Source organism: Oncorhynchus gorbuscha, linkage group LG14, assembly GCF_021184085.1.
Source record: "Oncorhynchus gorbuscha isolate QuinsamMale2020 ecotype Even-year linkage group LG14, OgorEven_v1.0, whole genome shotgun sequence".
NCBI classification, from domain to species: Eukaryota; Metazoa; Chordata; class Actinopteri; order Salmoniformes; family Salmonidae; genus Oncorhynchus; species Oncorhynchus gorbuscha.
In genome coordinates, this window is record NC_060186.1 from 37,199,827 (window position 1) to 37,222,429 (window position 22,603).

Genomic DNA, 22,603 nt, shown 5'->3' on the forward strand with positions numbered 1-22,603 from the left:
CCTGACTGTAGGCCTAGGGATGCTGACTGTAGGCCTAGGGATGCTGACTGTAGGCCTAGAGATGCTTACTGTAGGCCTATGGATGCTGACTGTAGGTCTAGGGATGCTGACTGTAAGACTTCTGACTGTAGGTCTAGGGATGCTGACTGTAAGACTCCTGGCTGTAGGTCTAGGGATGCTGACTGTAAGACTCCTGACTGTAGGTCTAGGGATGCTGACTGTAAGACTCCTGACTGTAGGTCTAGGGATGCTGACAGAAGGCCAGGGGTGCTGACTGTAGGTCTAGGGATGCTGACTGTAGGCTTAGGGATGCTGACTGTAGGACTCCTGACTGTAGGCCTAGGGATGCTGACTGTAGACCTAGGGATGCTGACTGTAGACCTAGGGATGCTAACTGTAGGCCTACGGATGCTGACTGTAGGCCTAGGGATGCTGACTGTAGGCCTAGGGATGCTGACTGTAGGACTCCTGACTGTAGGCTTGGGGATGCTGACTGTATGACTCCTGACTGTAGGCGTAGGGATGCTGACTGTAGGACTCCTGTCTGTAGGCCTCGGGATGCTGACTGTAGGTCTAGGGATGCTGACTGTAAGACCCCTGACTGTAGGTCTAGGGATGCTGACTGTAAGACTCCTGGCTGTAGGTCTAGGGATGCTGACTGTAAGACTCCTGACTGTAGGTCTAGGGATGCTGACTGTAAGACTCCTGACTGTAGGTCTAGGGATGCTGACAGAAGGCCAGGGGTGCTGACTGTAGGCTTAGGGATGCTGACTGTAGGACTCCTGACTGTAGGCCTAGGGATGCTGACTGTAGGCCTAGGGATGCTGACTGTAGACCTAGGGATGCTGACTGTAGGTCTAGGAATGCTGACTGTAGGACTCCTGACTGTAGATTAGGGATGCTGACTGTATGTCTCCTGACTGTAGGCTTAGGGATGCTGACTGTAGGACTCCTGACTGTAGACCTAGGGATGCTGACTGTAGGACTCCTGACTGTAGGCCTCGGGATGCTGACTGTAGGCCTAGGGATGCTGACTTTAGGACTCCTGATTGTAGGCCTAGGGATGCTGACTGTATGCCTAGGGATGCTGACTGTATGCCTAGGGATGCTGACTATAGGCCTATGGATGATGACTGTAGCCCTAGGGATGCTGACTGTAGGCTTAGGGATGCTAACTGTAGGCCTAGGGATGCTGACTATAGGCCTAGGGATGCTAACTGTAGGCCTAGGGATGCTAACTGTAGGCCTAGGGATGCTGACTGTAGGCCTAGGGATGCTAACTGTAGGCCTATGGATGATGACTGTAGCCCTAGGGATGCTGACTGTAGGCCTAGGGATGCTGAATGTAGGCCTAGGGATGCTGACTGTAGGCCTAGGGATGCTGACTGTAGGCCTAGGGATGCTGACTGTAGGCCTAGGCTATGTGCTGAGGGTGGCAAACTACAGCTGAGCAAGGTTTGAGAGCCTTGTCTGTGTGCAGTCTCAAATGGTCCCTATTTAGTTTAGTTCACCACTTTTGACCAGGGCCCACAGGGAATAATGTGCCAATTGGGACACATCCCTTCTCCTTGTGTAATCAGAGCCAGTCTCTGGCCTCACTTCACCCCACCCCAGGGCCGTGGGCTACATTCATCCCAGTGTGTTTTAGCAAGGCCTTGTAGGTCTCTGCTCGGGCCCAACTCTCCTGACTGTGTGAATTGTTAGCTGCATGGTCTAACTGGCAGTCACAGTGCTGCCTGCCTGCATGCCTCAGCTAACCGAAAGTGCATGTGAGGGTGTGAGAGACATCCCACTGGGCTAAAACTGGTTGAATCAACATTGTTACCTGGCCATAAAAATGTTTTAAAAAATCAATGTGATGACACTGAATCAATGTGGAAACTTGAATGGATTTGAAAAAAGTAATCAACCTAAGTAAATGTACTATTTTTTTCACCCAAATTTGAACATAAATCCACTGACATGGTGATTTTTTTTGCGATTTACCCATTGAATTTGCATCAGTTGACAACTCAACCAAATGCAAATCAAAACTTGTTGTTGAAATGATGTTGAAATGCCCAGTGGGATGCTTGGAGTGCTGTGTAATTGTTTGGTGTGGTTCAAATCTGAACCAAAGAGATATTTCACCTCATGGGTCAACAGAGAAGCATTCTCTTCTCCCACATACACTTCCACTAAGGGAGTTTGGGGCGAGAGGGAGCGTGGACAGTATGCAATACAGCAAGCATGTTACATCTCAGTGCTTGAGTCAAGCCCTCCCTTTTTTTGGGAGTAGGGTGACCAACATTCCAGAACCCCACCCACCACAACACACTCCACTCTCTGTTAGTTAGGCTCGCTGAAGTGATGTTCATTTTCCTGTGTGTGTGTGTGTGTGTGTGTGTGTGTGTGTGTGTGTGTGTGTGTGTGTGTGTGTGTGTGTGTGTGTGTGTGTGTGTGTGTGTGTGTGTGTGTGTGTGTGTGTGTGTGTGTGTGTGTGTGTGTGTGTGTGTGTGTGTGTGTGTGTGTGTGTGTGTGTGTGAGTTCCCCCTTGGTTGGTGAGCCCACCACTGTTCAGTGTCCCTGGGGGATGTCACATCTGTTGCCCAGAGCTCTCAGCAGCCTCTCTCTTCTCACACCCACCCACTCTGCATTGCCTCTGGGCTCACTGCTGACCAAATTAGTGACAACCTTAAAAGTTTATTTTCTGAAGTCTCTCAATCATTTGGGGATCAGCAGGGCTCTGGTCAAAAGTAGCACACTATATAGGGAATAGGGTGCCATTTTGGATGCAAGCCTTTGTGATGAGTAGGATGAGGATCCACACCTGTGAAAACATAGTGCGTATTCTGTAGCATTACACTACCAAAGTTAAAGGATATTGATTGTCTGAGTTCCTAGGCTTTAGAAGTTCTAAAGGGCACAAATGTGGGGTTGGGAGTAGGCTTGAAAGCGCGACCTCTGACCTCTGGGTAATGTGCACAACTGCTAGGACAACAGAACGTGACCTTAAGCACCCCTCGAGCATTCCACGCACTAAAGTCCTAATTTGCACGCAACCCAACAGGTCAGCTCAATAACTAATGCAAATGATCTATTATAGATAATAATCAAACCTTGATGTGGACAGCAGTTTATGATCGCATCCCTTGCCTCCTTCCTTTCTGTTTTTTCTCACCGTAATAAGTTACTATCCCATCACATGCCAAAATACCAATCAAGTCTCCCCATTAAGTCTAGGTGGAGTCTAGCAAGCAATGTGTTAGTTTACTCCATATTCCAGCGTTTCCAAGACAACAGCCACCCAATTAGAATTTCCTGTAGCTTGGGGTGATGTCATGTGTTGATGTCATTGTGGGATTTTGGTTCATATATCTCTCCATGTTCTAGAATTCTCACTTGATTCACAGAAAAGACCATCCACTTAGCTTAACATGACATGCTCCTATGTAGTAAAAGCATGACTATACAAGGTAAAACAATTGAAATGTAGGTTGCTCACACTCAGAAACTGGGGTTGACATTTGGCTGTGTTGAACAATGACTTCTTTGTTCGTAAGAAATTGCGCGACTTTCGTCTCCTGGCCCCCAAAGGATGTCTTGGAAAACACTACATTTCATATGTGATCCTACTGAGGTCCAACTGAATTTGTTTAAAAGCAAGGCAATGCTTTAAACATTCTGTGGTTAGAAAATACCAGAAGTGTATATATGCTGGGTCATGAGGTTAGTGGAAGAGCCAGATCTGTTAACCCTCAGTGTATTTTAGCATGGAGGGGCTGTCAGCTAAAGAGGTTATATATGTGCACTACACTACACTACCGCCCCTCTTCTGGAGTCTGGATGCATTGTGTGTGTGTGCATGAGCGTGTGCGCGTGAAATGAAAGTTCATTCAGTTTACCTCCCCTCCCACCAACCCTCTCTCTCTCTCTCTCCCTAACCCTGCATAGCGGCCCCTTGGCTTGCAGTGTGGCGTCACCCTGCAACTCCCTGCCAAACAGCTTCCCTGCTCCTTGCCCTACACACAACATTACAATGCCTTCTACACCCACAGCCTCAACAGGTGCTATGCGTTGCCTTAAAACAACACAATCTATAGAACAAACTCACTGTGTGAACAAGGTGAGACTGGATTGATCTGGAACTTAGTGAGAAGAAAGTTGCACAATGAGAGAAAGATATGTGTGTGTGTTTGTTTTAGCGCTACAGTCTAACCCCTGCATATACATCCTCGCATGAACCGCAGGTACACTATATATACCTGGGGTGGCAGGTAGCCTAGTGGTCAGAGAGTTGGGCCAGTAATCAAAAGGTTGCTGGATCAAATCTCCAAGCTGACAAGGTACAAATCTGTTCTGAACAAGGCACTTAACCCACTATTCCCCAGTAGGCTGTCATTGTAAACTAAGAATTTGTTCTTAACTGACTTGCTTACTGACAGTTGAATAGCCCTTCTAAGGGTAGCTTTTCCACTCTCTATTTAATATTGCTACTGGGTTCGAAACGGGTCTCCTGCATGTCACAAGACTGTTTTAGCCCACTTAGCTTAGCTAAAGCCCAAAGGGATGAGTTCAGGAAGCTTATACAAATCTTCAAGTCTCCAGCAAGGTTACTCAGCAAAAGAGCGTGGACCTCGGTTACATTTCACCCCCATTTGACCTTATACTCTGAGATCACAGCACCAATATAACTGACTGGGTTTAGAACTCAGGCCTACTGCACAAGAACACCTTCTGTGTCAAGCAGAAGTAGAAGGATCTGTGCGCCCCAATGAGAGTGCAAAAGAGGTGGTTTTCTGATCCATGCATTGTGATGAACAACCTTATCGCTTGAGACCTGAAGTGTGTTAGTTTGACTGACGGTGTTCTAACCCAGGTATCCTGTGCGCCAGACAATGTAACTTTTCAGGTCTCCCCTTGCGCAATCGAAGATAGCACGGTGAGTCATTTTTGTCAAGGGTGTCAATAATTGTGGAAACCAAAGAGAATGAAATTGCCATTTACTTGACATGCATTCAGGTGTTTGACAGCTTTTCTGTGTTTTAAACGTGTAGATCAGGGGTACTCAACTCTGACCCTACAATGTCTGGAGCCTGCTGGTATTCTGTTCTACCTGATCATTAATTGCACTCACCTTGTGTTCCAGGTCTAAATCAGTCCCTGATTCGAGGAGAACCATGACAAACCTGTGGTTTTAATTGAACAGAACAGTCATTAAGTGCATACAAAGGATATCAAGGATTCTGTATGGAGGAATGGTCTAAGATCCTTTCCAATGTGCTCTCCAACTCAATTCTTTTTTTAGAAAAAGGCTCAAATCAAAATGTATTCGTCACATACAGTTTACAACAGGTATAAAAGGTGCAGTGAAATGCTTATGTGGTAGCTCTCTCAACAATGCAGTACATTCACGAATAACAACAATGCAATGAGTCAAAATAACAAGTAGTAGAAGTAATAGAAGGAGTAGTATGCATAGTAATAATGGATGTATTTACAGTTTGTGGAAGATTGTGTGGAAGGATTGGATGTGTGGGTAGTCAGTGCAAATAATTTTCAAGGTGTATATAGTCTCTCTGGTGCAAATAGTCTAAGGTGCAGGTCTGGGACGAGAAACAGCTGGGTTTAGCTTTTCAGAAGTCTGATTGTCTGGTGGTAGAAGCTGTCTCGGTGACTGTTGGTTCAAGACCCGATACTCCGATACTGCTTGCCAGATAGTAACAGAAACAACAGTCCATGGCTCCTTGACGATCTTTCGGACCTTCCTCAGGCACCGCCTGCTGTAGATGTCCTGGAGGTCAGGTAGCTTACCCCAGTGATGTGTTGGGCCGTCTGCACCACCCTCTGTAGGGCCTCCTGGTTGAGGGTGGCGCAGTTGCCGTACAGGCGGTGATGCAGCCGGTCAAGATGCTCTCGATAGTGCGGCTGTAGAGCTTCTTCAGGATTTGAGGGCCCCATGCCAAATTTCTTCAGGCAACCTGAGGTTGAAGTGGCGGGGCTGCAACTTTTTTACCATGTGGTGGTGTGGTTGGACTACGTGAGGTTCTCTGTGATGTGAAAACCGAGGAACATTTGATTATACCCTCTCCACTGCAGCCCTGTCGATGACAATAGGGCTGTGCTCCTCCCGGTTTCCTGAAGACCGCGATCAACTCCTTGGTTTTGCTGATGTTACCCTCAAAAGGGGAGGCATTGAAAGGTATTGAAAACAGAGGTGTCAATATTTCTGACCCCTACCTTTTTGAAAAAATATATATATTACCTGTTAAACAAAATCTCTTGCTTCTGAGCAATTGTATTAGTATAAAATAATATAATTTCCAAATGTTTTGGTGCATACAATATCGCTCAGTATTTGTATTTTTTCTATAAAGACATTTTTGCTCATATTTATCAAGGGTGGTAATGAATTGGGATCCCACTGTAGATCGAAATGAGGGTTATTTCTGTGAGCTTAATACAACCTCCAGGGAGCCGGTGGGGAATGAGAAAAAGCTCTTTGTCTGCTGCCTCTATCTCAGACTGAATGACTGATGTATTCTCTCTTAACCCTCCAAGATCGCACAACATGGAAGACTTCTGCTGCATTTCTTATTTACACAAGTGGTGCTCATTTTCTGTGGTTCAGTTCACTGTCAAATGGAGCAAAGTCCATTGGACCTGGATGTACTCAAGCCTGGGCAGCACCAAGTGAAATAAAAAGGTCCTTTTAAGGGTTAATGTAATGTACAACCACAACAAAAGGGGTGAAGCGAGCTCCCTTCCAGGCCCCACCCTGAAATTATTTATAGGAAGCCTGTTACCAACCTCAATGCATAGGAGTCCATGGGTTCACCAGCTGTAGGGGAGAAAGGAGGGAAAAGGGGGCGGGAGGGAGGGAAAGGGGGCAGGAGAGTGGGGTGCAGATTCGAGATTCAGTCATAAGAGACTGGAGAGGAGGAATACGGCACAGCGCACAGGAAGACAATAAGAGACACAGAAACAGTGTAGGCTGCTGAGGGGAGGACGGCTCATAATAATGGCTGGAATGGAGTCTATGGAATGGTAAGTGTTTTCCATTTGGTTGATACCATTCCATTGACTCCATTCGAGCCATTATTATGAGCCGTCCTCCCATCAGCAGCCTCAACTGCATAGAATGTATATACCTAAACTGAAATATACACTCACCCCGTTTTACGAAAATGGTTCGCTCCTACAGACAGTGAGTCATGTGCCCGTGGCTTGCTATATAAAGCAGGCAGACAGGCATTGAGGCACTCAGTTACTGTTCGATTGAACATTAGAATGGGCAAAGCGAGTGATCTAAGTGACTTTGAACATGGTATGAGTGTCGGTGCAAGGCACGCCTGTTGTAGTATCTCATAACCAGCCTCCTGGGCTTTTCGCGCACGACAGTGTTTAGGGTTTACTGAGAATAGTGAGAAAAACAAAAAACATCCAGTCAGTGGCAGGCCTGTGGGTGAAAACAGCTTGTTGATGAGATATCGAAAGGGAATGGCAAGAATCGTGCAAGCTAACAGCGGCCCACAAACCAGTAAATAACGCCGCAGTACAACAGTGGTGTGCAGAATGGCATCTCGGAACACACAACTCGTTGGTCCTTGTTACGGATGGACTATTGCAGCAGACGACCATACCGGGTTCCCCTCCTATTTGCTAAAAACAAAAAGAAGCGGCTCCAGTGGGCACGCAATCACCAACACTGGGCAATGGATGAGTGGAAAAACAACGCCTGGTTTGACGAATCCCGGTTCCTGTTGTGTCATGCTGATGGTAGAATCAAGATTTGGCATAAGCAGCATGGCCCTTTCCTGTCTGGTGTCAACAATACAGGCTGGCGGTGGTGGTGTAGCAGCATGGTCCTTTCCTGTCTGGTGTCAACAATACAGGCTGGCGGTGGTGGTGTAGCAGCATGGCCCTTTCCTGTCTGGTGTCAACAATACAGGCTGGCGGTGGTGGTGTAGCAGCATGGCCCTTTCCTGTCTGGTGTCAACAATACAGGCTGGTGGTGGTGGTGTAGCAGCATGGCCCTTTCCTGTCTGGTGTCAACAATACAGACTGGTGGTGGTGGTGTAGCAGCATGGCCCTTTCCTGTCTGGTGTCAACAATACAGGCTGGTGGTGGTGGTGTAGCAGCATGGCCCTTTCCTGTCTGGTGTCAACAATACAGGCTGGTGGTGGTGGTGTAGCAGCATGACCCTTTCCTGTCTGGTGTTAACAATACAGGCTGGCGGTGGTGGTGTAATTGTGTGGGGAATGTTTTCCTGGCACACGTTAGGTCCCTTGATACCAATTGAGCAACGTTTCCATGCCCCAAAGAATTCAGACTGTTCTGGAGGCAAAGGGGTCCGACACGGTACTATATGGGTTTACCTTATAAACTGGCCACTGAGTGTACATTTAACATTTAAATATACATTGAAATAAATATAAATTATATTTCAGTATATTATACGTTCTGTAATTTGTGCATTTTAGAAGTGTTTCAGTGGGCCATTTGTTGATATTTTCTATTCTTCCACACACTACTCTGTGATCCTATTTGATCATGTTGCATAATTTAATTATTTACTGAAATAATTGTGGGATTGTTTTTGTTTACTATGGGTATTGACGTAATTGTTCAGAATGTCATAACGATGAAGCTCCATTTATATTTCAACATATATTCCCATCGATCAGAAAATGAAAACTATCATAATAGCCTAATTGTATAATCTTATTACTGTATATATAAAATAAATGTCAAATCTGTAATATGAATTTTATGACTCGATTGATTCACAACATTTGTTTACACTTAGAGTAACATCCATTTAATACACCAGATTTGTACAATGCAATTACACTAATCGATAATAAAACAATTTAGACGCTATAAGATATTATCGGATTTATAAAATAAAAAACACAGCTAATTCTTTATTTCGAAACCAACGTATTGCATTCTGCAGTTTCCCTATTAATTTCTTTGTGCCCATTTTGCGCATGCCCGCTTAGCGCGCACTCTCGTTCCAAAGCAAGCCAGACGCGTGCAAGTATCTCACGATTCGCGGTTTCAACCTTTCCCCTAGTTCTCGAGCATTGAGTTCACTGGGTTTACTCTGACACCACTGACTCCTTCGTCACGCCTTCCAACAGCCACGCACCCTCTTTGCTCCAATCGCGACGCAGACACGTCCTGATCACGCGCTGCTTGCTATCTGATTGGACGACGCCCGCTACACCTTTGTTTTTGATTGGTAACATGTTACCACCCGCCAGTCTGCTCTGAATTTTGTTTCTGTTTTTTTCGTCTCCCCTTTTGATTCACTCAGCTAAGGCCAGTCTCAACAACTGGCAGCGGGAATACTTGTGTGCTCAGGGCTCGTTGAGTGGTTAAATTGCTACTATCTCTACTATTATTGTTTTACTCATACTTTCCATATGGTGACTTTCACATCACCCCCGAATTCATAGCAATCTTGTCGGGTAAGTTGATTGATTTTTACTTTAAATGTTAAATCTTCAGGTATTTCAAGACCATCGATAAGTTACACACACACACACACACACACACACACACACACACACACACACACACACACACACACACACACACACACACACACACACACACACACACACACACACACACACACACACACACACACACACACACACACACACACACACACACACACATTATATAACTTGAATTGAATGCATTGAAGCAAGCCGCCCAAGTTGAACGTGATGTTCTTTTAACCCAGGCAGTCTGGTTTATTTGAAGTCAGAATGAAACTAGTGTATCCCCGCGCAACGGCCAGTGTATCAACTGTGTGATCACACATTACTACATTATATCCGCCTTATATCACTGCATTGTTACATTGTAATAATACTTTTTTCAATATGATTATACGTTGTTATTTTAAATTGTTACACACACACATTGTTACACAAACACACACATGCGCTCAGAACTCTCTCTCACACACACACGACGCTGCTGTTGTATTATATACTATTTATTCTACTGCGTGACCAAGTCACTGCCCATTTTATATTTGTAAATACAGTCCATTATTAATATGCATACTACCTACTCCATTACTTGTTTTGTTTTTTACTTATTGTTATTATTGATTAATGTACTGCATTGTTGCGGGAGCTTGCGCATAAGCATTTCGTTGCACATGATATTATACCTGCTGTAAACTGTGTATGTGACGAATAAAATTTTATTTGATATCGTGTTACATTTTAATTGTGGCCCCTAAAAGCCAAATGGAACTGTACATCTCATTTATCATTTTAGCGGGGCTCAACTAGACTACTGTGCTTGCTGTATTATAATAATAATAATAATATATGCCATTTAGCAGACGCTTTTATCCAAAGCGACTTACAGTCATGTGTGCATACATTCTACGTATGGGTGATCCCGGGAATCGAACCCACTACCCTGGCGTTCCAAGCGCCATGCTCTACCAACTGAGCTACAGAAGGACCACGTATTACTATGTGCCATTTATCAGTCTGCTTGGTTGAACATTTTGGACATAAATATTGACGATTGATTCATAGATTAGCTAATTGATAAAAGCATGAAGATTGGAATTGAATTGGATTATGAGCTGCTTCCATGTGTGTCAATAAAACAAGTGGCTGGTTGTTATTGCTGGAGAGTGTCCTCAAGCAGTTCAATAAGAGGCGGGGGTTCTCAATTCAACCCAATACTTCCTGATGCGGCCCACACCCCCTCCACAGTTCTTGCATGTTAATCAAATCGACTTTTCTGGGTTTTTGTTGTTGATGTAGCACATTACTCACATGTCTATTTTTGGTGATTCCAATGTTATGTGAGCTACTGGGAACTGGGAGGATTGGATGCACCAACCTGCCAGGCACCCGCTCAAATGGCTGCTGTTAGTTTAGCGTTGCAGTGGGGCCCCTCTCTCTCTCGCCATTCCTCTAAAGCAGCTAGCAGCCTCACTACGTGCAGCTGAGCATTCAGCGGATGACAACAAACTGCACTACATAGCTACATGCACATCTAGAAGAATACCCAACACTTGTTCATTGACTATTGTCTATGTGTTTTCCACCATTTTGAGGCTTATATGGTTCATATCTTGAGCTAAAACCATCTGAGGGAACCATTGCAGTAGTAGGACTCTAGATATATTTCGTGAGATAGATGTCAGTGTTGAAAAGAGTCTGCAGCCATCAGAAGCTATTGAGCTGTAATTGTGATCAAATCAAATTGTATTTGTCACATGCACCGAATACAACAGTGAAATGCGTACTTACAAGCCCGTAAACAACAATGCCGTTTAGAAAAATAAGAGTTAATTAAAAAATAGATAGGCAATTTTAATTTTATTTTTAAGAGCAGCAGTAAGAAGTGGACTGGCTAATGAGAAAATACCAGATGGGCTGGTCCATCTTCAGCCCACTGGGCCAGTCTCAATTTAATTTTTTGCACAGAATTTTCTTTATTTGGGGGGTGGGGTAATAAATACACTAGAGTGCATGTTAGTATTACCTAAACTGATTTCTGGTGCATCCTCGTTATGGACTCATTCTCTCCCACACTCCATCTGATCTAATGGCCCATAGGGCTCTGGTCAAAGATAGTGCACTATATAGGGAAAAGGGTTCCATTTTGGGACACAGATGGTGATTGGCGGTGCATTTTCCCTGTGGCCTCCCATCAGGCTGATCTAATGGACATCAGGGTGATGATGATGGAGAGGAACAGGTACGACAGTGAGCAGTCCTGCTGCAGCACCTTTGAGTACCCCGACCTGGAGGCCGCTGAGGCGCTTGTCAGCATGAGCTCCTGGGGTCAAAGGTCACCAAACCACAAGCCACGCCCCCTGACACCTACCTCTGACTCCTGCGACTCTCTCCTCCTGCACCCTGAGAGCATGGAGTCCCCCAAGGATCTGATCGCACTCTCATCACTGGTGAGTTGAATCCCATTATGTAGGCCTCAGTGGTTTTGAATTTCTACTGTAAAAGATCACTTTTCTATGCTAACGTAGTTAGTCTAGTAGCCTGAGTATAGAAAAATGATTGGTTGGGACTAACCAGAGGCTGCCATTTTATTCAAAACTACAATCAGCTTTTTTGCAATAGAGAATTGAATGGGTTTGTGTCACATTGGAGAGTTAAAATGTTTAAAGCAGGGATCCGCAGGTGGTGGGCAACCTTATGCCGCCCCACTTCTTGTGTAGTGGGTTCAAATGGAACGAAAACAAGGGGATTGAGCCCTGAGCCGTTTTGGGCTGGCCTTCTGGGCTAGGTGTGTCTGGCTAATCCCGCTGCCCAGGAGCTGGAGAGGATGTGAGATTCACTTGCAATCTAACATTACAGCTGCCAGACACAAACAGAGCAGACGTAGTCAACAGGTATCATTCTCTGTTCTTGGATCTGAATCAACGACCCCAATAGAGAAAAAGAGGCAAGAAAACGACTGTTCATGACCAACCCAGAAACCGGATTAACATTGGAGTTCATTTTGAAAGGTGAAAGAGTGACGCCAACATGGCCACCGCTCTCATGGACTGGTAACGTTAGCTACAGTGCATTCGGAAGGTATTCAGACCCCTTGAATTTTTCCACATTTGTTACATTACAGCCTTATTCTAAAAATGTATTAAATTGTTTTCTTCCTCATTAATCTACACATAATACCACATAAAGATAAAAACAAAAAATAAATAAATGAAATATCACATTTACATAAGTATTCAGACCTTTCACACAGTACGTTGTTGAAGCACCTTTGGCAGCGATGACAGCCTCAGGAGTCTTCTTGGGTACGACGCTATAAGCTTGGCACACCTTTATTTGGGCAGTTTCTCCCATTCTTCCATGTACTATTTTCAGGTCTCCAGGGATGTTCGATCGGGTCCAAGTCCGGGCTCTGGCTGGGCCACTCAAGAACATTCAGAGACTTGTCCCAAAGCCACTCCTGCGTTGTCTTGGCTGTGTGCTTAGGGTCGTTGTCCTGTCTGAAGGTGAACCTTCGCCCCAGTCTGAGGTCCTGAGTGCTCTGGAGCAGGTTTTCATCAAGGATCTCTCTCAACTTTGCTCCGTTCATCCCTCGATTCTGACTAGTCTCCCAGTCCTTGCCGCTGAAAAACACCCCCACAGTATGACGCTGCCACCACCATGCTTCACCGTAGGGATGGTGCCAGGTTTCCTCCAGACGTGACACTTGGCATGCAGGCCAAAGAGTTCAATCTTGGTTTCATCAGACCAGAGAATCTTGTTTGTAACAAATGCTTTAACAAAATGTGGAAAAAGTCAAGGGGTCTGAATACTTTCCGAATGCACTGTAAGTGTTAGTTGCATTTTTAGCCTGCTAGCTACATTAGCTGCTAAACGTAGTGTGTTCAGTGTTCAAGCTAGCTAACACATACCTAGCTAGCTAGATAACATTTTCTGTATTCTGACATTTTTTGTTTGGAAAGGCCATTGACACTTGCGCAAATAAGGATTTCAATTTATTTGAGTAATATTACTTTTTCTTTCCAATCACCATCAACACTGTCAGTGTAACAGAACCATAGATAACTTGGACTACTTACTGCATGATAAAATGACCACAAATCTGTTATGTAAAAATCCACATTTACATTTGAATTCACAATTAAAAACAAAAATGTGACTGATTTCTAAAAAGAAATGGGACAATTACAATGACAACTGAACACTTGTAGAACTTAAATGAAACACACACACACACAAGGCAGGACATGTACAGCTAGCTACCAGCTCCCAGGAATAAAGCCTCAAATTTGCTGAAGTGGATCACGGGAGGCCAGTACTTTCCACACACAGCAGCTTGGAATAACAACTCTGTTGCCAGGTCCCTCACCTCCAGGCCACAAACTGTTATGTGCTGTTCCTGGTTCCCACCTTTCATCTCCTACTAGGTCATCAGAGCCGGTATAACCACAATGCATCCATACTGCTCTGCTACAGAGGGTCAATTCTCAATGGCTGACACAAAACCTTATTTCTATCTTGAAGTGAAATGTTTATTTGGTTGGGTTCTGGTGTAGCAGGTAGAACGTCACATGGACACTGCTGATGGCGACGCATGTAGTGTAGCTGAAGGGTTAGGATATTCACATCTATGGCTGACTATGTTTCCTCCATCCAACAAGTCCAAGATATCCTGGGCATAGGTTGACATTGTGGGAAAACATGAAACAAATGGTTATTTCATAGTACATGGTACAATACGTCATATCCCCATATGCTGAACATCCTGCATATGCCAAAATAAAAAGTGATTTTCATTTGATAACTATACTGGACTCGCTAAATACCCCTTACACAGCTATCCAGTTAGCTAAACACTCATTTAAATAACTCAGTGAGAAACAGGGTGCCGTTTTGGAAGTTTACTTGAATCACAGTGTGAAACTGCAACAAACAGTAAAGTAGGTTTTCAGTTACAGTATTATAGAGCACAGAATGTATTCCACAATAACTGCACTAAATATAAGGAATAAGAGTACTCAATCTAGAGTCAAATATAAAATAAAGTTACTAGAATGCAACTGTATGCTTGATATTACTCAGCTAGGTGTCCCTGGGGAGAAATAGCACTGAAGCTAATGCAAAGTAGCTAACCGTTAACTTAATTTCCAATCTATTACAGAAGCATGAAAATTATATGTGATAAACATTTATCTTGTGTTAATAAACAAATGTACTTACAGACATGGTGTATTACAAAGCTTATATAGAAGGATGTTGAAGGATTATAACTACTCTGTCAAACATTGCTTCACTTCAGAAACTGCTTCCTGTCACATGACACAAGCAGTTCAATTCCACCCTGCTGCACATAAACTGCCACTAGGGGGTGCTAAACAACTAACAGGTCCAGAACAATAACATAATATTGATCAAATATGAGTACATTAGTGAGAACATACTAGAGGTCGACCGATTAATCGGAATGGCCGATTTCAAGTTTTCATAACAATCGGAAATCGGTATTTTTGAATGCCGATTTTTGTTTAGATTTGTTGAAATTTCTAACAAATAAAATTTTTACAACTTTATTTAACGAGGCAAGTTAGTTTAGAACACATTCTTATTTTCAATGACGACCTAGGAACGATGGGTTAAAACTGCCTTGTTCAAGGGCAGAACGACAGATTTGTACCTTGTCAGCTCAGGGATTCAATCTTGCAAATTTACGGTTAACTAGTCCAACGCTCTAACCACCTGCCTCACGAGGAGCCTGCCTGTTACGCGAATGCAGTAAAAAGCCAAGGTAAGTTGCTAGCTAGCATTAAACTTATCTTATAAAAACCATCAATCAATTAATCATAATCACTAGTTAACTACACATCTTTGATGATATTACTAGATTATCTAGCGTGTCCTGCGTTGCATATAATCGATACGGTGCGCATTCGCGAAAAAGGACTGTCGTTGCTCCAACGTGTACCTAGCCATAAACATCCATGCCTTTCTTAAAATCAATACACAGAAGTATATATTTTTTAAACCTGCATATTTAGCTAAAAGAAAGGTTAGCAGGCAATATTAACCAGGTGAAATTGTGTCACTTCTCTTGCGTTCATTGTTCCTGTCTCTGTGTTTGTTTGCACCAGATAGGCTGTTTAGGTTTTCACATTACGTTTGTTGTTTTGTATTGTTTGTGTTTTCATCTTTATTAAAGATGTATACAAGTAACCACGCTGCATTTTGGTCCGCCTCTCCTTCACCGCAAGAAAACCTTAACATCGACAACAGCCACCCTCAAAGCAGCGTTACCAATGCAGAGCAAGGGGAACAACTGCTCCAAGTCTCAGAGCGAGTGACGTTTGAAATGCTATTAGCGCACACCCCGCTAACTAGATAGCCATTTCACATCAGTTACACCAGCCTAATCTCGGGAGTTGATAGGCTTGAAGTCATAAACAGCACAATGCTTGAAGCATAGCGAAGAGCTGCTGGCAAAACGCACGAAAGTGCTGTTTGAATGAATGCTTACGAGCCTGCTGCTGCCTACCATCACTCAGTCAGACTGCTCTATCAAGTCATAGACTTAATTATAATATAATAACATACAGAAATACGAGCCTTAGGTCATTAATATGGTAGAATCCGGTCAAATCAATTTAGCCTCAAATAAATAATGAAACTTGTTCAATTTGGTTTAAATAATGCAAAAACAAAGTGTTGGAGAAGAAAGTAAAAGTGCAATATGTGCTATGTAAGAAAGCTAATGTTTCAGTTCCTTGCTCAGAACATGAGAACATATGAAAGCCGGTGGTTCCTTTTAACATGAGTATTCAATATTCCCAGGTAAGAAGTTTTAGGTTGTAGTTATTATAGGAATTATAGGACTATTTCTCTTTATACCATTTGTATTTAATTAACCTTTGACTATTGGATGTTCTTACAGGCACTTTAGTATTGCCAGTGTAACAGTATAGCTTCCGTCCCTCTCCTCGCTCCTACCTGGGCTCGAACCAGGAACACAACGACAACAGCCACCCTCGAAGCATCGTTACCCATCACTCCACAAAAGCCGCAGCCCTTGCAGAGCAAGTGGAACAACTACTCCAAGTCTCAGAGCGAGTGGCGTTTGAAACGCTATTAGCATGCACCCCGCTAACTAGCTAGCCATTTCACATCAGTTACACCAGCCTAATCTCGGGAGTTGATAGACTTGAAGTCATAAACAGATCAATGCTTGAAGCACAGCGAAGAGCTGCTAGCAAACCCACGAAAGTGCTGTTTGAATGAACGCCTACGAGCCTGCTGTTGCTGCCTACCATCAATCAGTCAGACTGCTCTATCAAATATCAAATCATAGACTTAATTATAACATAATAACACACAGAAATACGAGCCTTTGGTCATTAATATGGTCGAATCCGGAAACTATCATTTAGAAAACAGAACGTTTATTCTTTCAGTGAAGTAAGGAACCGTTCTAATGGATGGCATGTACAATTCTGGCAAATTAATTACGGTCTTTGTTAGGAATAAATGGACTTCACACAGTTCGCAATGAGCCAGGCGGCCCAAACTGCTGCATATACCCTGACTGCTTGCACGGAACGCAAGAGAAGTGACACAATTTCCCAAGTTATAAGAAATTCATATTAGCGGCAATATTAACTAAATATGCAGATTTAAAAATATATACTTGTATATTGATTTTAAAGAATGGCATTGATGTTTATGGTTAGGTACACATTGGTGCAACGACAGTGCTTTTTTCGCGAATGCGCTTGTTAAAATCATCACCTGTTTGGCGAAGTAGGCTGTGATTCGATGAGAAATTAACAGGCACCGCATCGATTATATGCAACGCAGACACGCTAGATGAACTAGTAATATCATCAACCATGTGCAGTTAACTAGTGATTGTGTTAAGATTGATTATTTTTTATAAGATAAGTTTAATGCTATCTAGCAACTTACCTTGGCTTCTTGCTGCCCTCGCGTAACAGGTAGTCAGCCTGCCACACAGGCTCCTCGTGGAGTGCAATGTAAGGCAGGTGGTTAGAGTGTTGGACTAATAACCAGAAGGTTGAAAAACAAATTCCCGAGCTGACAAGGTAAAAATCAGTCGTTCTGCCCCTGAACAAGGCAGTTAACCCACCGTTCCTCGGCCTTCCAGAAGGACAGCCATCTCTGCAGCACTCCACCAATCAGGCCTTTATGGTAGAGTGTCCAGATGGAAGCCACTCCTCAATAAAAGGCACATGACAACCCACTTGAAGTTTGCCAAAAGGCACCTAAAGGACTCAGACCATGATTATCTGGTCTGATGAAACCAAGATGGAACTTTTTGGCCTAAATGCCAAGTGTCACGTCTGAAGGAAACCTGGCACTATCCCTACGGTTAAGCATGGTGGTGTCAGCATCATGCTGTGGGGATGTTTTTCAGCGGCAGGGACTGTGAAACTAGTCATGATCGAGGGAAAGATGAACGGAACAAAGTACAGAGAGATCCTTGATGAAAACCTGCTCCAGAGCCCTCAGGACCTCAGACTGGGGCAAAGGTTCATTTTCCAACAGGACAACAACCCTAAGCACACAGCCAAGACAATGCAGGAGTGGCTTCGGGACAAGTCTCTGAATGTCCTTGAGTGGCCCAGCCAGAGCCTGGACTTGAACCCGATCAAACATCCCTGGAGAGACCTGAAAATAGCTGTGCAGCAACCTGACAGAGCTTGAGAGGATCTGCAGAGAAGAATGGGAGAAACTCTCCAATACAAGTGTGCAAAGCTTGTAGCAGCATATCCAAGAATACGAGAGGCTGTAATCGCTGACAAAGTACTGAGTAAAGAGTCTGAATACTTATATAAATGTAATATTTATTTTTTATTTTTAATAAATTAGCAAAACGTTCTAAACCTGTTTTTGCTTTGTCATTATGGGGTATTGTGTGTAGATTAATGAGGAGAAAAAAATATTTAGGCTGTAACCTAACAAAATGTCAAGGGATCTGAATACTTTCCGAAGGATGTGATGTTGCGCTGTAACCAGTTTAACATGTGTAATGCTAATGTGACCATCCTATGACTTTATGGCCCATAGTCTACCAATATGTCATGCAGATGAGCCATTGTTAACTTGTCTGACCACGCTGGGTATTCAGTCTTTCTGGTGGGTAGTTCACACTAGGTAGGAATCAATGCTGTATATAGGCAGGCAGTGTGCTCAATAGGCAAACATAGCTAACTATTTTGGTCGATTACCAACAAAATAACTATTGAATCACAAAGCATAACAAAAAATACTAACTATTTTTCAGTGAGATCCACTATTGGCTCCTTGATTAAGCCAGAAGTCGCTAGATCACGTTGCTGCGATGACATCCCAGCACCAATTTGCCTTGATGCGGCACAGCTGCAGTCCCTGACGTAGCGTTTCACCCCCTCTCCAGCCGCACACCCCTTCCCCCCTTGTGCTTCTCTGTCTGTGTATGCACCATTGATGTGACTTCTGTTGCACAGACAGTTTCTCCCACTCACGTTGTCAGCAGAATTGAGTGGGGAAAGTTGCTAAATGCTATCAAAACCATAGAAACCCTCTGTGTCAAAACACTCCAAAGGCAACCTGAAAAGTAGCTGAAATTTTCGCGAGAAACATTTCCAAGTAAAAGTTGCGAAATGTAACGACAAAGTCACTAAGTTGGCAACACTGGCTCCGGGGCAGCACGGTCATTCAAGTAGGCGGTATTAGCGCAAAGACACACCTAGCCTAGAAGGCCAGCCCAGGGCTCAACCCCCTTGTTTTCGTTCAAAGTGAAAACACTACACCAGAAGTGGGGCAGCATAGGGTCACGGACGACCTGCGATTCCTGCTTTAATTCATCTTTCTCTTTCTTTTTTCCAGTGCATGACCCCCCCTCAGAGCCCCATCTTTGCCGAGACCTCCACCTCCACAGCTGTCCTCACCACCACCACCTCATTGGCCAGCTCCAGCTCAGGTCCCAGACCAGTCTTAACCCGGCCAAAACTCTGTGCAGGTCTGCCCCACAGGAATGCCCCTCTCCTGGGCCAACAACTTGGCACGGCCCCCCTCTTAGAGAGCTCTGGAGCTCAAGAGCTAGCCAGCAGAGCCATGGTGACCAGCGTTATCCGTCACACTGCTGACAGGGCCCTCTCACAGCACAGTATCAACATTCCACCTCAGTCCCTCATAGGGATACAACACACCTCCTCCAACAGAAACCCTACAGCAGCCTCTTTGGCCGAGACCATTCCCATGCAGACTGAACCACAAAGCTGCAGCACTGGTCCGTGTGTTAAGGTAGAGAAGGCCGTTAGTCCATCCTCACCTGACAGCAGCACAGGCCCCTCCACTCCTCCCACTGAAAATTCCCCATCCCAAGCCACAGCCACCTCCCGGTCCTCACTCCCCATCCAAAGCTCCCAGGTCCTCTGCCAGGTGTTTCCAATCAATGGGCGGACAGGGATGATCTCTGCGTTTGTCCATCGGGGTCCGGTGCAGATGCAGACACAGGGGGGGCCCAAGCCAATACTAGCCCAGTCACCATCCTCCTTCCCCCAGCCGCTGCAGCTGGTGGGCTCCTCAGTGACTCGCGGGACGGTGATGTTTGTGGTTCCCCAGTCCCCTGTTTCCCAGGCCTCGTCATGCCAACAGACTGTCATGACCCTCGGGAACACCAAGCTCCTGCCCCTGGCCCCAGCTCCAGTTTACATGCCCTCAGGGCAGAGTAGTAATGCCACACAAGCTGACTTTTCCCGCAGACGGAACTACGTCTGTAACTTCCTGGGCTGTAAGAAGACCTACTTCAAAAGTTCCCACCTCAAGGCCCATCTCAGAACTCACACTGGTAGGTACTACTTCCCCACCACACTTGTTAGACAATTTACTGGATATTCTAACCAATGGCAATTTGATTGATGGTCATGTTGAATAGGTAGTGGGGTTATCTTCTACTGATATAGTTTCCATTTGTCCCATGCCGTCCAGGTGAGAAACCATTCAGCTGCCACTGGGAGGGCTGCGACAAGAAGTTTGCCCGCTCCGACGAGCTCTCCCGCCACCGGCGAACACACACCGGCGAGAAGAAGTTTGTGTGTAACATGTGCGATCGGCGCTTCATGCGCAGCGACCACTTGACCAAGCATGCTCGCCGACACATGACCACCAAGAGGACCGCCACGTGGCCGACTGAAGTCAACAAGATGGCGGCATCTAAGGGTCCGTCGAGTAACTCCAGCCTTTCTCTCAGTGTGCTGGTCCCTTCCCCTAATTAGCTGGGTCTCAGGCCGTACGGTCATCTCAGGACAATATACCACCACAAACCACACAAGACCAGGGGTTTAAATTAAACAAAAACTATAGGCTGCTACTCATTCATGGACGGAGACAAACTGACCTTGCACTGGATTTTTTTATTATGCTTGTTTTGTACTTTCTATCTGTAATATGTATACAGTATGTAATGTTTAGCAAAATGTATGCACTCTTTTTGCCAAAGCCTTTGCATTGTGCTTTTCTGTTACTATTTGTCTCTATGATTATAAATATGTATATATTAATATCTGTATATGAATGTTTATGTGTATTCCAATCTGCATTTATTGAATATATGTTATTGATATTTTAAAATGTGTCAGTGGATATTATACCTCACTGTGATACTACCTACTTTCTTGCTTTGCATATTATTTAATAAACATTTGTCTTAAAAAGTGCTGTTTTTGATAGCTTGATTGTTTTTTTGAATTACAGATACAGTATATTATTACTTAATAAATACTTTATAATGCCTCACCATACTAATAATATGAGTAATCCATTTATGAATGAATTCTATAGATATGCCATGTCCCAATGTGTAGTTTTACTAGCTTTCAATGTAGCCAATTGTAATTATTATGAGTCCCATTGTTTTTTCCCATAATAAAATACAAAATAAAATACACTAGTAAACTTGGTCTCTATATTTTCTCAATAACATGATGATGAACCACCCAATCTTGCTATTTCTCATTCTCAGCAGTGATGGCGACAATATTACGTATCCTGTTACACAATTGCACTCGATCCCCTTTGATTTCGAATACCAGTCTCATCCCACCACCCAGTAACAACATTCCTCAAATCACATTTCAGTATTTTAGAGTGCTAAGGGGGCATGACCAATTGGAAAATGTCCATTCAGCTGGAATATGATCAGAGGATTTTAACTGGCTAACACAGTACCCGCCCATTTGCCTTACTGACCGACATTCACATAAGCAAAATATTGAAAGGTCCCTGTAAGCACTCCCACTAAAATATAGGCCAACAGCACCACTCGGTGGAAATAAATACTTCACAACGTGTGTGAATAAAGTAAAGCCTTGTCAGGTTTCCAGTTCTTAACTTTATGGACACACGACACACCAGGTTGGGCATCCTCATCAACCGGGCCACGGTGGAGACGCTCAAAAACGTCAAGTTCCCTTGGCGTACACATCTCCGAGGAGTTGTAATGTTCAAACCACACTGACACCATGGTGAAAAAGGCACCACAGCAACTCTTCAAACTCATGAGGATGAAGAAATTTGGCTTGTCCCGGAGGACCCTCAGTGTTCTACAGGAGCACCATCTAGAGCATACTGTCGGGCAGCATCACAGCCTGATACGGCAACTCCTCCGCCACTGACTGCAAGGCGCTACAGAGGGTGGTACGCTCAGCCAAACACACAATTGGGTGCGCACTGCCTGCCCTCCAGGACACCTACAACATCAGGTGTCGCAGGAAGGCAGCCTCCCCGCTTCCATCACTCAGACACGGGCAGTCATGGCCTCATGGCAAAAACTAACAGACTGGCCAATATCTTCTACTCCCAGACCACCAGGCTGCTGAAAAGCCACCACTAGTCAGCTATCTTGCGACGCCTGGTGTCCTGTACTCCCTGTTCACCCATAACGGCGGGGCCAAGCACGTCTCCAACTCAATCATCAAGTTTTCAGACGACAACAGTAGTAGGCTTGATTACCAATGATGACAAGACAGCCTACAGGGAGGAGGTGAGGGCTCTGGGAGTGTGGTGCCTGGAAAATAACCTCTCACTCAACGTCAACAAAACAAAGGAGATGATCGTCGACTTCA

At 44.4% G+C, this 22,603-nt stretch overlaps 1 protein-coding gene and 1 long non-coding RNA gene across 2 annotated transcripts; one reads left to right on the forward strand and one right to left on the reverse strand.

The window, feature by feature from the left end:
- Window positions 1-9,285: 9,285 nt before the first annotated feature.
- klf11a (Kruppel-like factor 11a) lies at window positions 9,286-21,426 on the forward strand. The gene is made up of 4 exons (XM_046297940.1): window positions 9,286-9,455; window positions 11,687-11,938; window positions 19,365-20,328; window positions 20,469-21,426. The coding sequence occupies exons 2-4, from the start codon at window positions 11,696-11,698 to the stop codon at window positions 20,753-20,755; spliced, it is 1,494 nt and encodes a 497-aa protein (XP_046153896.1). The 5' UTR covers window positions 9,286-9,455; window positions 11,687-11,695; the 3' UTR covers window positions 20,756-21,426.
- LOC123994879 lies at window positions 13,471-15,069 on the reverse strand. Its single transcript, XR_006831746.1, has 2 exons — window positions 14,709-15,069; window positions 13,471-14,160 (listed from the first exon to the last, which is right to left on the reverse strand). It is a non-coding gene; the product is annotated as an uncharacterized LOC123994879 (long non-coding RNA).
- Window positions 21,427-22,603: the final 1,177 nt, after the last annotated feature.